The 24,710-nt window shown below is 47.5% G+C and overlaps 1 protein-coding gene across 10 annotated transcripts in view; it reads right to left on the bottom strand.

Moving 5' to 3' along the window:
- The window catches only part of nek3 (NIMA related kinase 3), a 32,014-nt gene extending 14,452 nt beyond the window's left edge, over positions 1–17,562 (bottom strand). For 3 of the 10 annotated variants that reach the window (XR_016492533.1, XM_090224022.1, XM_090224026.1), the window contains exons 1-9: positions 17,291–17,532; positions 16,747–16,881; positions 7,836–7,929; positions 5,114–5,211; positions 4,084–4,167; positions 3,069–3,136; positions 1,732–1,818; positions 1,208–1,262; positions 322–522 (exon numbers count right to left, since the gene is read on the bottom strand). Coding sequence is in view for 9 of the 10 variants with exons in the window: in XM_090224022.1 (XP_090080148.1) it covers positions 322–522; positions 1,208–1,262; positions 1,732–1,818; positions 3,069–3,136; positions 4,084–4,167; positions 5,114–5,211; positions 7,836–7,929; positions 16,747–16,881; positions 17,291–17,296 (828 nt within the window). In the remaining variant the exon portion in view is untranslated. Of the gene's footprint in view, positions 1–321; positions 523–1,207; positions 1,263–1,731; positions 1,819–1,915; positions 2,934–3,068; positions 3,137–4,083; positions 4,168–5,113; positions 5,212–7,835; positions 7,930–16,746; positions 16,882–17,290 lie in introns of those variants that run through there. The other 7 variants (XM_090224023.1, XM_090224028.1, XM_090224024.1 and 4 more) reach the window with 5 other exon arrangements.
- Positions 17,563–24,710: the final 7,148 nt, after the last annotated feature.

Below are 24,710 nucleotides of genomic sequence, written 5' to 3'. Positions count from 1 at the left end.
ATCACCAACTCATATGGTTTGGTTTTAATCCTTCAAAACCCAAATGGTAGGTCTAGGTAGCCACAACAAAAAAAAAGTAGCTTCGTTTTTGGTTAAATTCTGATTTTAATGAATGGATCGAAGCAACGCTCCACGAGCGATGAGCGGGATTTCCGAACCCTCACCTCACATGCTCTGGTAGGGGGTGTTGTCTCGTGGGTAGGGGATGGTGTCTCGTGGGTAGGGGGTGGTGTCTCGTGGGTAGGGGGTGGTGTCGCGTGGGTAGGGGGTGGTGTCTGGTTGGTAGGAGATGTGGTTCTGTACTGGGCTGACATGCAGTACCTTGTTGGGCAGGTGTCGGTGCAGGAGACCGGCTACGCGGTGAGACGTGAGGATGGTGTGGAGGGACGGACGGTCTTTGGGGTTGGTCTTGAACATCTGTTTGACCAGGTAGTGCAGTTCATAGGGCAGGTGTTGGGGAAGAGGAGGGTAGGAACCACGGCACACCTTCATGATCAGACTCTTCCAACTAGGAGCCTGAAACTGAGACGGGGAGGGAGAACAGAGGTTTAGGAGGACTCCTGGAAACACAAGACAGACAGCTACAGGCTACGGCTCCAGACAGACAGCTACAGGCTACGGCTCCAGACAGACAGCTACAGGCTACGGCTCCAGATAGACGGCTACAGGCTCCAGACAGACGGCTACAGGCTCCAGACAGACAGCTACAGGCTATGGCTCAAGACAGCTACAGGCTATGGCTTCAGGCTACGGCTCCAGGCAGACGGCTACAAGCTCCAGACAGACGGCTACAGGCTACGGCTCCAGGCTACGGCTCAAGACAGCTACGGCTCCAGGCTACGGCTCCAGACAGACGGCTACAGGCTCCAGACAGACGGCTCCAGGCTACGGCTCCAGGCTACGGCTACAGACAGCTACAGGCTACATCTCCAGACAGCTACATCTCCAGACAGCTACAGGCTACATCTCCAGACAGCTACAGGCTACATCTCCAGACAGCTACAGGCTACGGCTCCAGACAGCTACATCTCCCTGGGCTGGGACACATCCTAATTCAACTCTGCTGAAGACACCGTCCTTCCCTCACTATGAAACAATGGTTCTTTCAGGAGTCAGCTGAACCACTGTACACACACACACACACACACACACACAGACACACACACTATTTAGACAGACGAGACAGTGTGTGAGAGTGTGTGAGTACCGGGTGTCGCAGGGTGCAGAGCTCGTAGAGGACACAGCCGAGAGACCACACATCGCTGTAACACACACACACACACACACGAGATGGCATGGGAATCACACATCAAGGTAACAACGACAGAGTTCACACATCCCTAAATTTAAAATTAAACTATTACAAAATGGATAATTCACAAATATATATTATTTCGATACAGTAGATTGTAGGGTTAATCAGAATTATAAACGGGGTGGTTCGAGCCCTGAATGCTGATTGGCTGAAAGCCGTGGCATATCAGACCGTATACCACAGGCATGACAAAACATTTTTACTGCTCTAATTACGTTGGTAACCAGTTTATATCAGCAATAAGGCATCTCAGGGGGGTTGTGGTATATGGCCGATATACCACGGCTAAGGGCTGTGTCCGGTGTCCTTTAGCCAATGATATATTAGCCATCTACCACACCTTCCTCTGGGCCTTATTGCTTAAATATAATCATTGATCAATAGGGATGTCATTGTACAGGTAATTATGACCCTACCTCTTGTTGTTGTATGGCTTACTGTCCCAGATCTCTGGAGACACATAGTAAGGCGTTCCAACATATGTGTGAGCGTAGGCCTTCGCACTGCGACACAGAATACAGGACATTAAAGCAATGAGAAATAACATCTAAAAAAAAAAAATCTATTACATACACCGAGTTTACAAAACATTAAGAACACCTGCTCTTTTCCCGTGACGTAGACTGACCAGGTGAACCCAGGTGGATCCGGGTGACTGACCAGGTGAACCCAGGTGAAAGCTACGATCCCTGATTGATGTCACCTGTTAAATCCACTTCAAATCAGTGTAGAATGAAAGGGAGGAGACGGGTTGAAGAAGGATTTATAATTGAGACATGGATTGTGTGTGTGTGTGTGTGTGTGTCGTTCAGAGGGTGAACGGGCAAGACAAAATATTTAAGTGTCTTTAAACGGGGTTTGGTATTAGGTGCCAGGCGCACCGGTTTGTGTCAAGAACTGCAACGCTGCTGGGTTTTTCACGCTCAACCGTTTCCTGTGTGTATCAAGAATGGTTCACCACCCAAAGGACATCCAGCCAACTGGACACAACTGTGGGAAGCATTGGAGTCAACATGGGGCCAGCATCCCTGTGGAACACTTTCCACACCTTGTAGAGTACACGTGGGGCCAGCATCCCTGTGGAACACTTTCAACACCTTGTAGAGTCAACATGGGGCCAGCATCCCTGTGGAACGCTTTCAACACCTTGTAGAGTCAACATGGGGCCAGCATCCCTGTGGAACGCTTTCCACACCTTGTAGAGTCAACGTGGGGCCAGCATCCCTGTGGAACGCTTTCAACACCTTGTAGAGTCAACGTGGGGCCAGCATCCCTGTGGAACGCTTTCCACACCTTGTAGAGTCAACATGGGGCCAGCATCCCTGTGGAACGCTTTCCACACCTTGTAGAGTCAACATGGGGCCAGCATCCCTGTGGAACGCTTTCAACACCTTGTAGAGTCAACATGGGGCCAGCATCCCTGTGGAACGCTTTCAACACCTTGTAGAGTCAACATGGGGCCAGCATCCCTGTGGAACGCTTTCAACACCTTGTAGAGTCAACATGGGGCCAGCATCCCTGTGGAACGCTTTCAACACCTTGTAGAGTCAACATGGGACCAGCATCCCTGTGGAACGCTTTGGACACCTTGTAGAGTCCACGACCCGACAAACTGAGGCTGTTCCGAGGGCGAAAGGGGGGGGGGGGGGGGGTGCAACTTGATATTAGGAAGTTGTTCTTAATGTTATGTATACTCAGTGAATAATTATAGTAATAAAGAACCGGACTTAGCGCACAAAGCATCTTCTGGTACCTGTTTAGAACACAGGCTGAGCCAAAGTCACCCAGCTTCACCGTGCCATCGTCTGTCAGGAAGATATTCTGAGAAACGAGAAGGAAATCCATGAAAAAAAACAATGGACAGTAAAAACGAGAGAACTTCAACTGGCACCGATTCCTTCTATCACTGACCAGATTTAGGAGGTGAAACATGACGTGAAAGAGCTTTAAATGCTTTTCCCCCTCAGAAATGACTCTTAACAATACATAGTGGTTCCTCAAAATTAAAAGTTTCGAGCCTTCTTGGCGGCAACAGTTTGTGGTAGAGGATGGCAGATGGTGGCAAATTGCGTCATTCTGTCATTGCGCCACGCTATCACAAGGGTGAGTTAGAACGCTGATCTATCGGCAGTCTTAAACCGGTGGGGCAAATTGGGGGGGGTTTTCACAACCTGATGGGGCAAATTGGGGGGTTTTCACAACCTGATGGGGTAACTTGGGGGATTTTTCACAACCTGGCCGAGCTACTAGAAAATCCTTTTGGTAGTATGAACGGTGTGAATGTTTCAGTCTGAGAGACTCACTCCTCTCGCACTAGACTACTGCATCAGGCCAACAACAACAAAGAATAGCTTGCGGACGGTTTCCGGAGTTCAGAGAGAACTTGGGTAAATAACAATGTCGCAATTACAATTACACGTACAATTACAATAACACATGAGATGTGGACTGACAACAACAACAACAAAAAATATATATATATTTTTGAATAAAGTAGTCTAAAGTAATTGAAGGCATCAAATTATTTCTTACTGAAACACCCAAAGTCATCCAATTGTTATAGCAGGATTTTGAAAAATATTGTTCATTATTTACAAAGTATTCTTCAGGCACATTCTCCTCCTCAAGATAAATGTCCAAAAAAATGGCAGCAACAGGACGATAAACGTCACGTCTGCAACTCACACTGTGACCTTTAAAAGGAAATATATGGAAATATATGCGTTGCCAATCGGAAACAGTAGCCATGTAAACACTCTGGACTTTACCTTGGACTTGAGATCCCTGTGTAGGACCCGTTTGTCATGGATGTGCATCGTACCAGAACACATCTGAGCAAACCACTTCAGAATCTAGTAACACATAGACATGAAATACAGTCTGAGTGGGGTCCTGTTTCAGAGGATACACAAGTTAGGGACGACGATATAAAACGCGAAACTAACGGTTATGGATGGAGACCGTTAATGAAAATAAAACAACAGCCATAGGACTGGACTCTTTAAAAAATAAATAATAAAATAAATACAAAATGTACTCTTTTTTTTTTTCCTCTCTCTCCAATTTCGTAGCATCCAATTGGTAGTTACAGTCTTGTCCCATCGCTGCAACTCCCGTACGGACTCGGGAGAGGAGAAGGTCGAGAGCCGTGCATCCTCCGAAACACAACACAGACAAGCCGCACTGCTTCTTGACACAGCGCGCATCCAACCCGGAAGCCAGCCGCCCCAATGTGTCGGAGGAAACACCGTACACCTGGCAACCGTGTCAGCGTGCACTGCGCCCGGCCCGCCACAGTAGGTTGGCCGGTAGGGATATCCTTGTCTCATCGCGCACTAGCGACTCCTGTGGCGGGCCGGGCGCAATGCGCGCTGACCAGGTCGCCAGGTGTACGGTGTTTCCTCCGACACATTGGGGCGGCTGGCTTCCGGGTCAGATGCGCGCTGTGTCAAGAAGCAGTGCGGCTTGTCTGTGTTGTGTTTCGGAGGACGCATGGCTCTCGACCTTCGCCTCTCCCGAGTCCGTACGGGAGTTGCAGCGATGGGACAAGACTGTAACTACCAATTGGATGCCACGAAATTGGGGAGAAAAAGGGATAACATTTGTATTATTATTATTATTATTTTTATTATTTTTTGAATGGCATGTTCGTCAACTGCCCTACCATTTAGTATATACCAGTTAGTGTTTTCAAAACAGTGGAGAAACCATTTACTGGTTTACTATTTGAGATTTGCATTTGGCTGAGTTAGCTAATGACCTAATGAATCCATGAATTGCTTAATTAAGGTGTCATACTGTTTCCTGTGAGAACAGTGTGTTCCTCTGTCGTTGTATCCTCTGGAGCAGGTCTCCTCCACCACAGAACTCCATCACTATGTAGAGGTGGCCGTCGCCTACAGGAGACAAGACACAAGATCTACTTTATGTGGAAGAGTTTTCTATATGCAGACCCCCCCCCCGTATCACATTCATTAGCCACACTCAGTTACATACATAAACAGGACAAAAGCATTCGACTGGGCACAGACAACGTCAGTTCAACGTCTAGATTCGATTTACATTTGGTTGAGTTGTCAACTAATGTGAATTTAACATGAAATCAACCAAAAACATGACACCATCTCATTGGTTTGAGGTTAAAAGTTGGGTAAAAAAATAATATATATTTAAAAATATATAAAATAACCTTACTGATGACTTTTCAAATCAAAATCATTTTTCCCATGTTGATTCATTGTTCTCATTACATTTTGTTGTTGTCCCAGCCCTATACTCCAGCCCCTTACCCAGTCCATACCACAATCACAGCCCCATACTTCAGTCCTATACCCCAGCCCCATACCCCAGCCCTATACCCCAGCCCCATACCTATACCCGAGCCCCATACCCCAGCCCTATACTCCAGCCCCATACCTATACCCGAGCCCCATACTCCAGCCCTATACTCCAGCCCTATACTCCAGCCCCATACTCCAGCCCTATACTCCAGCCCTATACTCCAGCCCCATACCTATACCCGAGCCCCATACTCCAGCCCTATACTCCAGCCCTATACCCCAGCCCCATACCTATACCCGAGCCCCATACCCCAGCCCTATACTCCAGCCCCATACCTATACCCGAGCCCCATACTCCAGCCCTATACTCCAGCCCCATACCTATACCCGAGCCCCATACTCCAGCCCTATACTCCAGCCCTATACCCCAGCCCCATACCTATACCCGAGCCCCATACTCCAGCCCTATACTCCAGCCCCATACCTATACCCGAGCCCCATACTCCAGCCCTATACTCCAGCCCCATACCTATACCCGAGCCCCATACTCCAGCCCTATACTCCAGCCCTATACTCCAGCCCCATACCTATACCCGAGCCCCATACTCCAGCCCTATACTCCAGCCCTATACCCCAGCCCCATACTCCAGCCCTATACTCCAGCCCCATACCTATACCCGAGCCCCATACTCCAGCCCTATACTCCAGCCCTATACTCCAGCCCCATACCTATACCCGAGCCCCATACTCCAGCCCCTACCCAGCCCCATACCCCAGCCCCTTACCCAGCCCCATACTCCAGCCCCATACCCCAGCCCCTTACCGAGCCCCATACCGAGCCCCATACCCCAGCCCCTTACCCAGCCCTATACTCCAGCCCATTACCCAGCCCCATACCCCAGCCCTATACCCCAGCCCCATACCTATACCCGAGCCCCATACTCCAGCCCTATACTCCAGCCCTATACTCCAGCCCCATACCCAGTCCCATACCCCAGCCCCATACCCCAGCCCCATACCCCAGCCCCATACCCCATGCTCCAGCCCCATACTCCAGCCCCATACCCCAGCCCCCAGCCCCTTACCGAGCCCCATACCCCAGCCCCTTACCCAGCCCCATACCCCAGCCCCTTACCCAGCCCCATACTCCAGCCCCTTACCGAGCCCCATACCCCAGCCCCTTACCCAGCCCTATACTCCAGCCCATTACCCAGCCCCATACCCCAGCCCCTTACCCAGCCCTATACTCCAGCCCCTTACCCAGCCCCATACTCCAGCCCCATACCCCAGCCCTATACTCCAGCCCCATACCCCAGCCCTATACCCCAGTCCAAGGCCCAGTCCTATACCCCAGGCCCAGTCCTATACCCCAGGCCCAGTCCTATACCCCAGTCCCAGTCCTATACCCCAGTCCCAGCCCTATACCCCAGTCCAAGGCCCAGTCCTATACCCCAGTCCCAGTCCTATACCCCAGGCCCAGTCCTATACTCCAGCCCCAGCCCCTTACCCCAGCCCTATACTCCAGCCCCATACCCCAGCCCTATACTCCAGCCCCATACCCCAGCCCTATACTCCAGCCCCTTACCCCAGCCCTATACTCCAGCCCTATACTCCAGCCCCATACCCCAGCCCTATACTCCAGCCCCTTACCCCAGCCCTATACTCCAGCCCTATACTCCAGCCCTATACTCCAGCCCTATACCCCAGCCCTATACCCCAGCCCAAGGCCCAGTCCTATACCCCAGGCCCAGTCCTATACCCCAGGCCCAGTCCTATACCCCAGTCCCAGTCCTATACCCCAGTCCCATACCCCAGTCCCTAGCCCAGTCCTATACCCCAGTCCCAGTCCTATACCCCAGGCCCAGTCCTATACCCCAGTCCCAGTCCTATACCCCAGTCCCAGTCCTATACCCCAGTCCCTAGCCCAGTCCCAGGCCCAGTCCTATACCCCAGTCCCAGCCCCAGTCCTATACCCCAGGCCCAGTCCTATACCCCAGGCCCAGTCCTATACCCCAGTCCCAGTCCTATACCCCAGTCCCAGTCCTATACCCCAGTCCCAGTCCTATACCCCAGTCCCAGTCCTATACCCCAGTCCCAGTCCTATACCCCAGTTGAAATGATGTGGAAACAACGTTAATTCAACCAGTTTTTGCCCAGTGGGATTGCATAATCTGACAAGGATGGCAGTATCAAAGCATTTGCATTTCAAAAATCAAGATAGACAATTTCACTGTGGCTACCTTCAAAAGAGTCCCTGAAGGCCACTATGCTGGGATGTTTCATCCTGGACAGGAGCACAGCTTCTCTTCTGGTGTTCGCCATCTTGGATTGTGTCTGAAAAAGGCAGTTATTATATGTAATATATGTAGTTATTATTATTTATTTTACCTTTATTGAAACTTTATTTAACTAGGCAAGTGAGTTAAGAACAAATTCTTATTTACAATGACAGTCTACCAAAAGGCAAAAAGCCTCCTGCGGGGTCAGGGGTCAGGGGATTAAAATAAATACAATATAAATATTTTATTTATTTTACCTTTATTTAACCAGGTGGGCCAGTTGAGAACACCTTTATTTAACCAGGTAGGCCAGTTGAGAACACCTTTATTTAACCAGGTAGGCCAGTTGAGAACACCTTTATTTAACCAGGTAGGCAAGTTGAGAACAAGTTCTCATTTACAATTGCGACCTGGCCAAGATAAAACAAAGCAGTTCGACACAAACAACGACACAGAGTTACACATGGAGTAAAACAAACATACAGTCAATAATACAGTATAAACAAGTCTATATACGATGTGAGCAAATGAGGTGAGATAAGGGAGGTAAAGGCAAAAAAATGTACAGGTGCAGGTGCAGTGATCTGTGAGCTGGTCTGACAGCTGGTGCTTAAAGCTAGAGAGGGAGATAAGTGTTTCCAGTTTCAGAGATTTTTGGCAGTCATTGGCAGCAGAGAACTAAGGAAGAATTGGTTTTAGGCGTGACCAGAGAGATATACCTGCTGGAGCGCGTGCTACAGGTAGGTGATGCTATGGTGACCAGCGAGCTGAGATAAGGGGGGACTTTACCTAGCAGGGTCTTGTAGATGACATGGAGCCAGTGGGTTTGGCGACGAGTATGAAGCGAGGGCCAGCCAACGAGAGCGTACAGGTCGCAATGGTGGGTAGTATATGGGGCTTTGGTGACAAAACAGATGGCACTGTGATAGACTGCATCCAATTTATTGAGTAGAGTGTTGGGGGCTATTTTGTAAATGACATCACCGAAGTCGAGGATCAATAGGCTGGTCAGTTTTTACGAGGGTATGTTTGGCAGCATGAGTGAAGGATGCTTTGTTGCGAAATAGGAAGCCAATTCTAGATTTAACTTTGGATTGGAGATGTTTGATATGGGTCTGGAAGGAGAGTTTACAGTCTAACCAGACACCTAGGTATTTGTAGTTGTCCACGTATTCTAAGTCAGAGCCGTCCAGAGTAGTAATGTTGGACAAGCGGGTAGGTGCAGGCAGCGATCGGTTGAAGAGCATGCATTTAGTTTTACTTGTATTTAAGAGCAGTTGGAGGCCACGGAAGGAGAGTTGTATGGCATTAAAGCTTGGCTGGAGGGTTGTTAACACAGTGTCCAAAGAAGGGCCAGAAGTATACAGAATGGTGTCGTCTGCGTAGAGGTGGATCAGAGAATCACCAACAGCAAGAGCGATATCGTTGATGTATACAGAGAAAAGAGTCGGCCCGAGAATTGAACCCTGTGGCACCCCCATAGAGACTGTCAGAGGTCCGGACAAAAGGGTAAATATAGAAATATAGGACATAACACACATCACAAGAAGAGAGACAACACAACACTATTTAAAGAGAGACCTAAAGACAACAACATAGCAAGGCAGCAACACATGACAATACAGCATGGTAGTGACACAACATGGTAGCATGGTACAGCATGGTACATCATGGTAGCATGGTACAGCATGGTAGCATGGTACAGCATGGTAGCATGGTACAGCATGGTACATCATGGTAGCATGGTACAGCATGGTATTATTGTACAACACAACATGGTAGCAACACAAAATGGTAGCATGGCACAACATGGTAGCATGGTACATCATGGTATAACATGGTAGAATGGTACATCATGGTAGCATGGTACAACATGGTAGCATGGCACAACATGGTAGCATGGCACAACATGGTAGCATGGCACAACATGGTAGCATGGCACAACATGGTAGCATGGCACAACATGGTAGCATGGCACAACATGGTAGCATGGTACAACATGGTAGCATGGTACAACCAGTATTGGGCACAGACAACAGCACAAAAGGGCAAGAAGGTAGAGACAACAACACATCACACAAAGCAGCCGCAGCTGTCAGTAAGAGTCTCCATGATTGAGTCTTTGAATGAAGAGATGGAGATAAAACTGTCCAGTTTGAGTGTTTGTCGCAGCTCGTTCTAGCCGCTCGAGAGCACCCTTACCTGCCGATCTACAAATAACGTCTCGGTAATCTGAATCAGGGTTAGTTTAGCAGCTGGGGGTGAAAGAGGAGTGATTAGGACAGAGAAAACCAAGTCTAGATTTAACTTTAGCCTGCAGCTTTGATATGTGCTGAGCTGGTCCAGTGTTAAGAAGCCATGAAGAAGAAGAAGAAGGCTCAGCCACAGACCAGATGTAGTTACTATGATAAATGCATGTAGGTTAACGCCAGAAGGAAAACATGCAAAGTAATATAGCTAGATATACATGTATATTGAAAACAGGTGCTTCCACACAGTAGGTCCGGGACGATACCAGTATCGCGATACTCGTTCGTATACTGGCAAGGAAACAACACACGAAGCGGATTTCACACTTCGGGAAATTGATGGAAACAAACATGATTATGTTGCCATCTAAAGTCACATTTACTTTATTATCCAAGCTTCAGCACACAATATTTTACAGGTTGTTTTTAAAGGACCAAAGAGTCTGTTCTGCTTACCTACCATCAGGTGTGGTTCCTGAGTTAAATAATGAACATCATGTTTAGGGTATAGAGTCTGGTCTGCTTACCTACCATCAGGTGTGGTTCCTGAGTTAAATAATGAACATCATGTTTAGGGTATAGAGTCTGGTCTGCTTACCTACCATTAGGTGTGGTTCCTGAGTTAAATAATGAACATCATGTTTAGGGTATAGAGTCTGGTCTGCTTACCTACCATCAGGTGTGGTTCCTGAGTTAAATAATGAACATCATGTTTAGGGTATAGAGTCTGGTCTGCGTATCTACCATTAGGTGTGGTTCCTGAGTTAAATAATGAACATCATGTTTAGGGTATAGAGTCTGGTCTGCTTACCTACCATTAGGTGTGGTTCCTGAGTTAAATAATGAACATCATGTTTAGGGTATAGAGTCTGGTCTGCTCCCCTACCATTAGGTGTGGTTCCTGAGTTAAATAATGAACATCATGTTTAAGGTATAGAGTCTGGTCTGCTCCCCTACCATTAGGTGTGGTTCCTGAGTTAAATAATGAACATCATGTTTAGGGTATAGAGTCTGGTCTGCGTATCTACCATTAGGTGTGGTTCCTGAGTTAAATAATGAACATCATGTTTAGGGTATAGAGTCTGGTCTGCTCCCCTACCATTAGGTGTGGTTCCTGAGTTAAATAATGAACATCATGTTTAGGGTATAGAGTCTGGTCTGCTCCCCTACCATTAGGTGTGGTTCCTGAGTTAAATAATGAACATCATGTTTAGGGTATAGAGTCTGGTCTGCGTATCTACCATTAGGTGTGGTTCCTGAGTTAAATAATGAACATCATGTTTAGGGTATAGAGTCTGGTCTGCTTACCTACCATCAGGTGTGGTTCCTGAGTTAAATAATGAACATCATGTTTAGGGTATAGAGTCTGGTCTGCGTATCTACCATTAGGTGTGGTTCCTGAGTTAAATAATGAACATCATGTTTAGGGTATAGAGTCTGTTCTGCTTACCTACCATTAGGTGTGGTTCCTGAGTTAAATAATGAACATCATGTTTAGGGTATAGAGTCTGGTCTGCGTATCTACCATTAGGTGTGGTTCCTGAGTTAAATAATGAACATCATGTTTAGGGTATAGAGTCTGGTCTGCTCCCCTACCATTAGGTGTGGTTCCTGAGTTAAATAATGAACATCATGTTTAGGGTATAGAGTCTGGTCTGCTCCCCTACCATTAGGTGTGGTTCCTGAGTTAAATAATGAACATCATGTTTAGGGTATAGAGTCTGGTCTGCGTATCTACCATTAGGTGTGGTTCCTGAGTTAAATAATGAACATCATGTTTAGGGTATAGAGTCTGGTCTGCTTACCTACCATCAGGTGTGGTTCCTGAGTTAAATAATGAACATCATGTTTAGGGTATAGAGTCTGGTCTGCGTATCTACCATTAGGTGTGGTTCCTGAGTTAAATAATGAACATCATGTTTAGGGTATAGAGTCTGGTCTGCTCCCCTACCATTAGGTGTGGTTCCTGAGTTAAATAATGAACATCATGTTTAGGGTATAGAGTCTGGTCTGCTCCCCTACCATTAGGTGTGGTTCCTGAGTTAAATAATGAACATCATGTTTAGGGTATAGAGTCTGGTCTGCGTATCTACCATTAGGTGTGGTTCCTGAGTTAAATAATGAACATCATGTTTAGGGTATAGAGTCTGGTCTGCTTACCTACCATCAGGTGTGGTTCCTGAGTTAAATAATGAACATCATGTTTAGGGTATAGAGTCTGGTCTGCGTATCTACCATTAGGTGTGGTTCCTGAGTTAAATAATGAACATCATGTTTAGGGTATAGAGTCTGTTCTGCTTACCTACCATTAGGTGTGGTTCCTGAGTTAAATAATGAACATCATGTTTAGGGTATAGAGTCTGGTCTGCTTACCTACCATCAGGTGTGGTTCCTGAGTTAAATAATGAACATCATGTTTAGGGTATAGAGTCTGGTCTGCTTACCTACCATCAGGTGTGGTTCCTGAGTTAAATAATGAACATCATGTTTAGGGTATAGAGTCTGGTCTGCTTGCCTACCAAAGGTGTGGTTCCTGAGTTAAGAAATGAACATCATGTTTAGGGTATAGAGTCTGGTCTGCTTACCTACCATTAGGTGTGGTTCCTGAGTTAAATAATGAAACATCATGTTTAGGGTATATGTATAAAAATACAAGGCAGGTCAATATTTTGACTACCACGGCTGTTACGTTGCCCTGCAAGAAAACCAAAATATGGCACAAACAACCTCAGATCCTCAAAAAGGTTTAATAGCAGCACCATCGACAGCATCCTGACGGTTTGCATCACCGCCTGGTATGGCAACTGTTCGGCTTCCGACCACACTACAGAGGGTAGTGCGTACGGCCCAGTACATCACCGGGGCCAAGCTTCCTGACGGTTTGCATCACCGCCTGGTATGGCAACTGTTCGGCTTCCGACCACACTACAGAGGGTAGTGCGTACGGCCCAGTACATCACCGGGGCCAAGCTTCCTGACGGTTTGCATCACCGCCTGGTATGGCAACTGTTCGGCTTCCGACCACACTACAGAGGGTAGTGCGTACGGCCCAGTACATCACCGGGGCCAAGCTTCCTGACGGTTTGCATCACCGCCTGGTATGGCAACTGTTCGGCTTCCGACCACACTACAGAGGGTAGTGCGTACGGCCCAGTACATCACCGGGGCCAAGCTTCCTGACGGTTTGCATCACCGCCTGGTATGGCGACTGTTCGGCTTCCGACCACACTACAGAGGGTAGTGCGTACGGCCCAGTACATCACCGGGGCCAAGCTTCCTGCCATGCAGGACCTCTATACCAGATGGCGTCAGAGGAAGGCCCTAAAAATTGTCAAAGACTCAAGCCACCATGGTCACATAGTTGATGTTGGAAGTTTACATACACCTTAGCCAAATACATTTAAACTACATTTTTCACAATTCCTGACATTTTAATCCTACTAAAAAAAAAACTGTCTTAGGTCAGTTAGGATCACCACTTTATTTTAAGAATGTGAAATGTCAGAATAATAGTAGAGAGAATGATTAATTTCAGCTTTTATTTTTCATCACATTCCCAGTGGGTCAGAAGTTTACATACACTCAATTAGTATTTGGTAGAATTGCCTTTAAATTGTGTAACTTGGGTCAAACGCTTTGGGTAGCCTTGCACAAGCTTCCCACAATAAGTTGGGTGAATTTTTGCCCATTCCTCCTGACAGAGCTGGTGTAACTGAGTCAGGTTTTAGGCCTCCTTGCTCACACACACTTTTTTCAGTATTTTCAATAAGATTGAGGTCAGGGCTTTGTGATGGCCACTCCAATAACTTGACTTTGTTGTCCTTAAGCCGGTTTGCCACAACTTTGGAAGTATGCTTGGGGTCCATTGTCCATTTGGAAGACCCATTTGTGACCAAGCTTTAACTTCCTGACTGATGTCTTGAGATGTTGCTTCAATATATCCACATCATTTTCATACCTCATGATGCCATCTAGTTTGTGAAGTGCACCAGTGCCTCCTGCAGCAAAGCACCCCCACAACATGATGCTGCCACCAAATCAAATCAAATGTATTTGTCACATACACATGGTTAGCAGATGTTAATGCGAGTGGAGCGAAATACTACCGTGCTTCAAGGTTGGGATGGTGTTCTTCAGCTTGCAAGCCTCCCCTATCTCCTCCAAACATAACGATGGTCATTATGGCCAAACAGTTCTATTTTTGTTTCATCAGACCAGAGGGCAATTCTCCAAAAAGTACGATCTTTGTTCCCATGTGCAGTTGCAAACTGTAGTCTGACTTTTTTTATGGTGGTTTTGGAGCAGTGGCTTCTTCCTTGCTGAGTGGCCTTTCAGGTTATGTCGATATAGGACTTGTTTTACTGTGGATATAGATACTTTTGTACCTGTTTCCTCCAGCCTCTTCACATGGTCATTTGCTGTTGTTCTGGGATTGATTTGCACTTTCCACACCAAAGTACGTTCATCTCTAGGAGACAGAACGCATCTCCTTCCTGAGCGGTATGACGGCTGCATGGTCCCATGGTGTTTATACTTGTGTACTATTGTTTGTACAGATGAACGTAGTAGCTTCAGCATTTGGACATTTCTCCCAAGGATGGACCAGGCTCGTGGATGTCTACAATTTTTCTTCTGAGGTCTTGGCTGATTTCTTTTGATTTTCCCATGATGTCAAGCAAAGAGGCACTGAGTTTGAAGGTAGGCCTTGAAATACATCCACAGGTACACTCCTTATTGACTCAAATGATGTCAATTAGCCTATCAGAAGCTTCTAATGCCATGACATAATTTTCTGGAATTTTCCAAGCTGTTTAAAGGCACAGTCAACTTAGTGTATGTGAACTTCTGACCCACTGGAATTGTGATACAGTGAATTATAACTGAAATAATCTCTCTGTAAACAATTGTTGGAAACATTACTTGTGTCATGAACAAAGTAGATGTCCTAACTGACTTGCCAAAACTATAGTTAGTTAACAAGAAATTAGTGGAGTGGTTGAAAAATGTGTTTAAATGACTCCAACATAAGTGTATGTAAACTTCCAACTTCAACGGTAGACTATTCTCTCTGCTACGGCACGGCAAGCGGTACCGGAGTTTCTATCCCCCCAAGCCATAAGACTCCTGAACAGCCAATCAAAAGGCTACCCAGACTATTTGCATTGCCCCCCCACCTTTACGCTGCTGCTACTCTCTGTAATTATCTATGCATCGTCACTTTAATAACTCTACCTACATGTACATATTACCTCAATCACCTTGACACAGGTGCTCCTGCACATTGACTCTGTACCGTAATACCCTGTATATAGCCTCCACATTGACTCTGTACCGTAATACCCTGTATATATCCTCCACATTGACTCTGAATTGGGCGTTGCATCCCTCCAATAGATTTCCAGACACTTGGAGAACCTGTGGCAAGGTGCATTGAAGCTGTTCTGGCTGCTCGTGGTGGACCTTCGTCCTGTTAGACACTATGTTAGGCCAGCAGCATACCACCCTGCATACTACCCTGCATACCACCCTGCATACCACCCTGCATACCACCCCGCATACCACCCTGCATACCACCCCGCATACCACCCTGCATACCACCCCGCATACTACCCTGCATACTACCCCGCATACTACCCTGCATACCACCCCGCATACTACCCCGCATACCACCCCGCATACTACCCTGCATACCACCCTGCATACTACCCTGCATACCACCCCGCATACTACCCCGCATACCACCCCGCATACCACCCCGCATACCACCCAGCATACCACCCTGCATACCACCCTGCATACCACCCTGCATACTACCCTGCATACCACCCAGCATACTACCCTGCATACCACCCCACATACTACCCTGCATACCACCCCACATACTACCCTGCATACCACCCCGCATACCACCCCGCATACTACCCCGCATACCACCCTGCATACTACCCTGCATACCACCCCACATACTACCCTGCATACCACCCCGCATACCACCCCGCATACTACCCTGCATACCACCCCGCATACCACCCCGCATACCACCCAGCATACCACCCTGCATACCACCCAGCATACCACCCAGCATACTACCCTGCATACTACCCAGCATACCACTGCTGGCTTGCTTCTGAAGCTAAGCAGGGTTGGTCCTGGTCAGTCCCTGGATGGGAGACCAGATGCTGCTGGAAGTGGTGCTGGAGGGCCAGTAGGAGGCACTCTTTCCTCTGGTCTAGAAAAAATATCCCAATGCCCCAGGGCAGTGATTGGGGACATTGCCCTGTGTAGGGTGCCATATTTCGGATGGGACGTTAAACGGGTGTCCTGACTCTCTGAGGTCATTAAAGATCCCATGGCACTTATCGTAAGAGTAGGGGTGTTAACCCTGGTTGCCTGGCTAAATTCCCAATCTGGCCCTCAAACCATCACGGTCACCTAATAATCCCCAGTTTACAATTGGCTCATTCATCCCCCTCCTCTCCCCTGTAACTATTCCCCAGGTCGTTGCTGTAAATGAGAACATGTTCTCAGTCAACTTACCTGGTTAAATTAAAAAAATGTTGGTCTTTACTTTGGTAGTTACCTGTAAACGGTATTCCTTTTTTAAAATGGTAATAGTAACCTACCTTTGGGAGTAGGATCTCTTTCATGACATAGTTCTCACGGTTGATTCTGGATTGGACAAGTAGTGCCCGACCAAAGGACCCTTCACCTATTACTTTATGGACCGAGTACCCATCCATTGTCACACTGGCATTGACCTGAAAGAAAAATAATATATTACAAGAAAGCATTTACAATCAATGTGTATGTTGTTGTTTTGGATTTATACTAGCCATCTCAAACATTGGCCTGTCTTTATCACCCAATGTTTGTACTATGTTGAGCAGCTGCTGCCATGCTATGCTATGTTTGTTGTTTTAGGTCTCTCTTGTCGTGATGGGTTTTGTCCTATATATATATATATATATATATATTATTTTATTATCCCAGCCCCCGTCACTGCAGGAGGCCTTTTGGTAGGCCGAAATGGTTCTTTAACTGACTTGCCTAGTTAAATCAAGTTTAAATAAATAAAGAATAACATCACTTCATTTATAAAGTGGTCAGTCAATTTGACTTAATGGCTTGACAGTTAAACCAAAGATAGTTACTAGCCAAACGTTTCACCTTCATATTGAGGTTGAGCTGACAGTCTGATAATGAAACAAGAAACTGTGTAACTACTGCACACAATCGTGTTCACGAACAAAATCAAAATTTGAATACACGAGGCAAAAAAAAAAAATGCTGATGTGTCGTTTATAGCTTGGTAAGTAACGTAAATAAAATGCTGCTTTTACATACTTTTCTGGTGGGATTGTGTCAACGTTATCCGCGTGTGTTCGGTATTCTTTGTCCACCACTCTGCTTCCGTATTATTGTATGACGTGGCAAGGTGCAGTCCTTTTAAAGACATGCTCTAATACCCTTCAGCCACTAGATGGCGGTAGAAGTACAGTACATCCAGTATGTGAATAGGATATTTTGAGCGTTTTTTTTACAATAATGTAATTTAGTTACAAGTCAGGTAGCCTAAATGAAGAGCCCTGTCTCTCTGATGTAGGGTGGCAGGTAGCCTAAATGAAGGGCACTGTCTCTCTGATGTAGGGTGGCAGGTAGCCTAAATGAGGAGCCCTGTCTATCTGATGTAGGGAGGCAGGTAGCCTAAATGAGGAGCCCTGTCTATCTGATGTAGGGTGGCAGGTAGCCTAAATGAAGAGCCCTGTCTATCTGATGTAGGGTGGCAGGTAGCCTAAATGAGGAGCCCTGTCTATCTGATGTAGGGAGGCAGGTAGCCTAAATGAAGAGCCCTGTCTATCTGATGTAGGGTGGCAGGTAGCCTAAATGAAGGGCCCTGTCTATCTGATGTAGGGCGGCAGGTCGCCTGGTAGGCCCTACAACCAACAATATTACTGGTAGGCCCTACAACTAACAAGATTACTGGTAGGCCCTACAACTAACAATATTACTGGTAGGCCCTACAACCAACAATATTACTGGTAGGCCCTACAACTAACAATATTACTGGTAGGCCCTACAACTAACAAGATTACTGGTAGGCCCTACAACCAACAATATTACTGGTAGGCCCTACAACCAACAAGATTACTGGTAGGCCCTACAACTAACAAGATTACTGGTAGGCCCTACAACCAACAAGATTACTGGTAGGCCCTACAACTAACAAGATTACTGGTAGGCCCTACAACTAACAAGATTACTGGTAGGCCCTACAACCAACAAGATTACTGGTAGGCCCTACAACCAACAAGATTACTGGTAGGCCCTACAGCTAACAAGATTACTGGTAGGCCCTACAACCAACAAGATTACTGGTAGGCCCTACAACCAACAAGATTACTGGTAGGCCCTACAACTAACAAGATTACTGGTAGGCCCTACAACCAACAAGATTACTGGTAGGCCCTACAACCAACAATATTACTGGTAGGCCCTACAGCTAACAAGATTACTGGTAGGCCCTACAACCAACAAGATTACTGGTAGGCCCTACAACTAACAAGATTACTGGTAGGCCCTACAACTAACAAGATTGCTGGTAGGCCCTACACCTATAACAAGATTACTGGTAGGCCCTACAACCAACAATATTACTGGTAGGCCCTACAACCAACAATATTACTGGTATTACTGCCGCCGGGTAAATGTGTGGCGAGCTGACATTTGTCCCAGCAGTTTTCAATCCATTTTGATTAAGTATAATAAAAACATTGACGTGAAAACATTAAAAGGAGGATAAAAAGTATGCTATAGTTTTTTTTAGACTGACTTGCCTCATGATTCGTCAACTCGTGCAAATTGCATCTGTCCTTCATATAGCAGAGCGCTGCAAGTTGTGTGTGTGTTTTGACCAATCAGATTTACAGAAATCCTCAGTTGCGAGGGTTTTGCACAATGCAGGTTTAGCAACGAGACACTTTCCTCTGGTATTTATTTAGCCAACCTAGTCTCAGAGCATTTTCATAATATTCTGTACATAAATTTGAAACACTCAATGTTACGTTGTATGTTACGTTTCGTATGGTATGTACAGTATAATTTTTTATTACAATTCGTATGATATGTTACAAATTGAAATCTGTACAACATGTTCGAATTGCAATTTGTAAGATATGCTACGAATTTGCAAAACGTACAGCTAGCTGGCTAACTATAGCTAGGCTAGGGGTTAGTGTTAGGGTTATGGTTAGCAGTTAGGTTAAAGGGTTAAGGTTTGGGTTATAGGGGAAGGGTTAGCTAACATGCTAAGTAGTTGCAAAGTAGGTAAAAAGTAGCTTAAACATAAGTAAGTAGTTGCGAATTTGCTCATTAGCTAAAATGCAAAGATTGTCCATCATGAGATTCAAGCACGCAACCTCTGGGTTGCTAGATTTTCACATTATACACCCACCCATCCACCCTCCTTTCATATATCATACTAGTTTGAGTTTACCAGATTTAAATGTATTATGTTACGTCTAGTCTATGAGACCAGACTGCGCTCACAACATGTCAGATCTGAGATTACTATTGTTTAGGCTGCTGCAACATTTCTTACAAAAAAAAAGATTTAGCTTGTGTCTGTTGGTTGTGATATGTTTGCTAAATCAGCCTGGTCTCAATAGACTGTATTTTTTATTTTATTAGGTAAGTCAGTTAAGAACAAATTCTTATTTTCAACGACGGCCTAGGAACCGTGGGTTAACTGCCTGTTCAGGGGGCAGAACGACAGATTTGTACCTTGTCAGCTCGGGGATATGAACTTGCAACCTTTCGGTTACTAGTCCAACGCTCTAACCACTAGGCTACCCTGCCACCTCTACACTCTAACCACTAGGCTACCCTGCCACCTCTACACTCTAACCACTAGGCTACCCTGCCACCTCTACACTCTAACCACTAGGCTACCCTGCCACCTCTACACTCTAACCACTAGGCTACCCTGCCACCTCTACACTCTAACCACTAGGCTACCCTGCCACCTCTACACTCTAACCACTAGGCTACCCTGCCACCTCTACACTCTAACCACTAGGCTACCCTGCCACCTCTACACTCTAACCACTAGGCTACCCTGCCACCTCTACACTCTAACCAATAGGCTACCCTGCCACCTCTACACTCTAACCAATAGGCTACCCTGCCACCTCTACACTCTAACCACTAGGCTACCCTACCGAACACCACGTATGGAAAGAATCTGATCAACTATAGGCTGATAACAGCAGCTGCATGCAGATTACAGGATGCCCCCTGTCCACTCTGGCAGTAACATTGTGTATGTAAAGCCCATTTATTTGTGTAAGGAGAAACATGTAAACGGGATCAAATTTGGTTTATATTCAGCCTACCTAGATCTCATCAATACAAAACTGTAATTAGTCAATCTATACAATAGTGATTTCATTAAGGAAAAGGGGGGGGGGGGGTAGTAGCTAGTCGGTTGTACAACTGAATGCATTCAACTGAAATGGGTCTTCCACATTTAACCCAACCCCTCTGAATCAGAGAGTTGCGGTGGGTTGTCATAATCAACATCTACGTCTTCGGCGTCCCTGGGGGGGAACAGTGTTGTTACCTGCGTTGCTCAACTGTGTGACTAACTATTTTAAATACAGTTGTTATGATGCACACCTGCATAAACCAGGCTGAGCCCTGTGGGTTCTATTGTACAACCGCAGCTGTTGTGTCTGTGTAAAAGGAAACCCTGTCTCCTTTTAAAGTATGATTCATACGAACAAGTACAAGGTTGCTTCAGGTTTTTTATCCTCACCTTAGGGGGGGGCCAAGTTTTTGTCAGGAGTTTTTTTTTTTTAAACCATGTGACCTAATTGGAAAAACTCTGGTCCCCATGACAGCCCATGCAAAACCTTTTTATAACGGATTAATTACGGTCTTACCCTGTAGGGCCAGGAGTTTTACCTGGTTGGGTTGCCGGACCCCAGAGGGTGAACTCTGGGACCTGTGGTGCCACCTCATGATATGTGTTGGGTGAACTCTGGGACCTGTGGGGACAGCGGGGATGTTCAGCAGGTTTGGAGCTGCGGAGTCCATCCACAGCGACCAAGGCAGAAACTTTGAGTCCTGTGTGTTCGCCACCATGTGTGAGAGGCTGGGTATGACCCGCACTAGTCCTCTCCATCCTCAAAGTGATGGCCTTGTGGAGTGCTTCAACAAAACCCTTGGACAGCAGCTGGCCATCGTCTCTCAGCCAAACAACAGCGTGACTGGGACAAGCACCTGCCCATGGTCCTCATGGCATACCGCGCCACTGTCCAAGACTCCACCTCCTGCACGCCAGCCTTCCTCATGCTGGGGAGAGAGATCCGCACCCCTGCGGAGATGGCGTTTGGTCGGCCCCTAGATAGCCTTCCTGATATGGTTGTTCTGGAGCCCTCCTGTTCCAGAGTATGTTCTGGAGCCCTCCTGTTCCGGAGTATGTTCTGGAGCCCTCCTGTTCCAGAGTATGTTCTGGAGCCCTCCTGTTCCAGAGTATGTTCTGGAGCCCTCCTGTTCCAGAGTATGTTCTGGAGCCCTCCTGTTCCGGAGTATGTTCTGGAGCCCTCCTGTTCCAGAGTATGTTCTGGAGCCCTCCTGTTCCAGAGTATGTTCTGGAGCCCTCCTGTTCCGGAGTATGTTCTGGATACCTCCTGTTCCGGAGTATGTTCTGGAGCCCTCCTGTTCCAGAGTATGTTCTGGAGCCCTCCTGTTCCGGAGTATGTTCTGGAGCCCTCCTGTTCCAGAGTATGTTCTGGAGCCCTCCTGTTCCGGAGTATGTTCTGGAGCCCTCCTGTTCCGGAGTATGTTCTGGAGCCCTCCTGTTCCGGAGTATGTTCTGGAGCCCTCCTGTTCCAGAGTATGTTCTGGAGCCCTCCTGTTCCAGAGTATGTTCTGGAGCCCTCCTGTTCCGGAGTATGTTCTGGATACCTCCTGTTCCGGAGTATGTTCTGGAGCCCTCCTGTTCCAGAGTATGTTCTGGAGCCCTCCTGTTCCGGAGTATGTTCTGGAGCCCTCTTGTTCCAGAGTATGTTCTGGATACCTCCTGTTCCGGAGTATGTTCTGGAGCCCTCCTGTTCCAGAGTATGTTCTGGAGCCCTCCTGTTCCGGAGTATGTTCTGGAGCCCTCCTGTTCCGGAGTATGTTCTGGAGCCCTCCTGTTCCAGAGTATGTTCTGGAGCCCTCCTGTTCCAGAGTATGTTCTGGAGCCCTTCTGTTCCAGAGTATGTTCTGGAGCCCTCCTGTTCCAGAGTATGTTCTGGAGCCCTTCTGTTCCGGAGTATGTTCTGGAGCCCTCCTGTTCCAGAGAATGTTCTGGAGCCCTCCTGTTCCAGAGTATGTTCTGGAGCCCTCCTGTTCCGGAGTATGTTCTGGATACCTCCTGTTCCGGAGTATGTTCTGGAGCCCTCCAGTTCCAGAGTATGTTCTGGAGCCCTCCTGTTCCAGAGTATGTTCTGGAGCCCTCCTGTTCCAGAGTATGTTCTGGAGCCCTCCTGTTCCGGAGTATGTTCTGGAGCCCTCCTGTTCCAGAGTATGTTCTGGAGCCCTCCTGTTCCAGAGTATGTTCTGGAGCCCTCCTGTTCCGGAGTATGTTCTGGATACCTCCTGTTCCGGAGTATGTTCTGGAGCCCTCCTGTTCCAGAGTATGTTCTGGAGCCCTCCTGTTCCGGAGTATGTTCTGGAGCCCTCCTGTTCCGGAGTATGTTCTGGAGCCCTCTTGTTCCAGAGTATGTTCTGGATACCTCCTGTTCCGGAGTATGTTCTGGAGCCCTCCTGTTCCAGAGTATGTTCTGGAGCCCTCCTGTTCCGGAGTATGTTCTGGAGCCCTCCTGTTCCGGAGTATGTTCTGGAGCCCTCCTGTTCCAGAGTATGCTCTGGAGCCCTCCTGTTCCAGAGTATGTTCTGGAGCCCTTCTGTTCCAGAGTATGTTCTGGAGCCCTCCTGTTCCAGAGTATGTTCTGGATACCTCCTGTTTCAGAGTATGTTCTGGAGCCCTTCTGTTCCGGAGTATGTTCTGGAGCCCTCCTGTTCCAGAGTATGTTCTGGAGCCCTCCTGTTTCAGAGTATGTTCTGGAGCCCTTCTGTTCCGGAGTATGTTCTGGAGCCCTCCTGTTCCAGAGTATGTTCTGGAGCCCTCCCGTTCGCCCGGGACCAGAGTATGCCCGGAGACTCCAGGACCGCCTGGAGAAAGCCCACACCTTCGCCAGAGAGCACCTGGTGAATGCAGGTGTGAAGCACAAGAGGCACTATGACATGCACGCCCTGGGAAGGCACTTTGTGGCTGGTGTGCTGGTCTGGGTCTACAGCCCCCTGAGAAAGAAAGGCAGATGCCCCAAGTTGGACAGCCACCGGGTGGGGCTCTGCAAAGTCCTGGAGAGGGTAGGGGACGTTGTTTACCGGGTGCAGCTTTCTTCCAGGGGAAGAAAGGTGGCACTGAACCGGGACAGGTTAGCCCCATAGGGGCGTCTTCTCCCCAAAACCCAGGGACCCCTACAATTCCCCTCTATGGCAATGACATTCCCCAAGCACGCACCCCCAGGTGCCGCAGACAGGCTCCAGACAGCCCTCTTACCAAGTTTCCCTCCCTGTGTCAACACGTGGTTCCCCAGACCCACAAACTGTATTCCCCATTCCCTCATCCTTGTCCCCCATGTCCCTGCCTTCATCCCCTGGGCCCCAGAGGGGCAGCCCCCTGCCACGGACTGAGCCCCCTGTTTCCCATCTGGGAACTCAGCGACCATCATGGCCACTCAGGCAAAGGAGACCTTCAGATGGCTTCAGAGACTTTGTTTGTTCCTCTGGGACGAGGGACTTTGTGGTGGGGCGGGGGTGGGGGTGGGGGCTGTGTAGTGGTGGTGGGTAGGGTGGAGCTGTGTAGTGGTGGCGGGTGGGTGGTTGGGGGGAGGGGCTGTGTAGCAACCCGCATAGACAGCTGTGTGTTATGTGTTATGCTGTTCGCTGGTTGTGTTGTACTTACCAGTACCCAGTGTTTGCGGGGTCCGACATGCCAGTCAACCTGCTATCTGCCAACCATGGGAATGCCTTTAATGTTCTGGTGTAGGGCATCCTGGTGGTTGGTGGAGCAGCAGGGGGGGGGGGGGGTTTGGCAGGGGGGTGGGGCATCGCAAGTTTAAGACCATGCTTATTCGTTGTTCTCTCTCTTACGTCTGGTCTTAACAAGAGATGGTCACGGTTGTTTTATTAGAGTATCCTTGATTTATTTGGCGTGGGCTACGGCCAAACATTAGCCTGTGTTGAGTTTGGTTAATAAACCGTGAATTTGTCAACTCAATCCTCTGTCTGGACAATTGTTAATGTATGATCTAGCCAGGTCATTACAATATTAACTATATGCTATCTAACTAAATAACTACCCAACATTTATTGACTTGATTATTCACGTCATTCTTAGCTAAGTGGTATAGTCGTTGCGCGTTCTCAATGGACAAGGTTAATTCTGGCTATCTACTCCGATTTCAGAGCACTCGTCTGTGTTACGAATCCCGCCTGTTCAGGCGGCGCATCAGTGGTCGTTGTTGCCGGCCTACTA

This window comes from Oncorhynchus mykiss, chromosome 27 (genome assembly GCF_057628025.1).
Source record: "Oncorhynchus mykiss isolate SJ-2025 chromosome 27, ASM5762802v1, whole genome shotgun sequence".
NCBI classification, from domain to species: domain Eukaryota; kingdom Metazoa; phylum Chordata; class Actinopteri; order Salmoniformes; family Salmonidae; genus Oncorhynchus; species Oncorhynchus mykiss.
The sequence above is the reverse complement of the archived record's forward strand: the minus strand, read 5'-3'. Positions and strand labels throughout refer to the sequence as shown.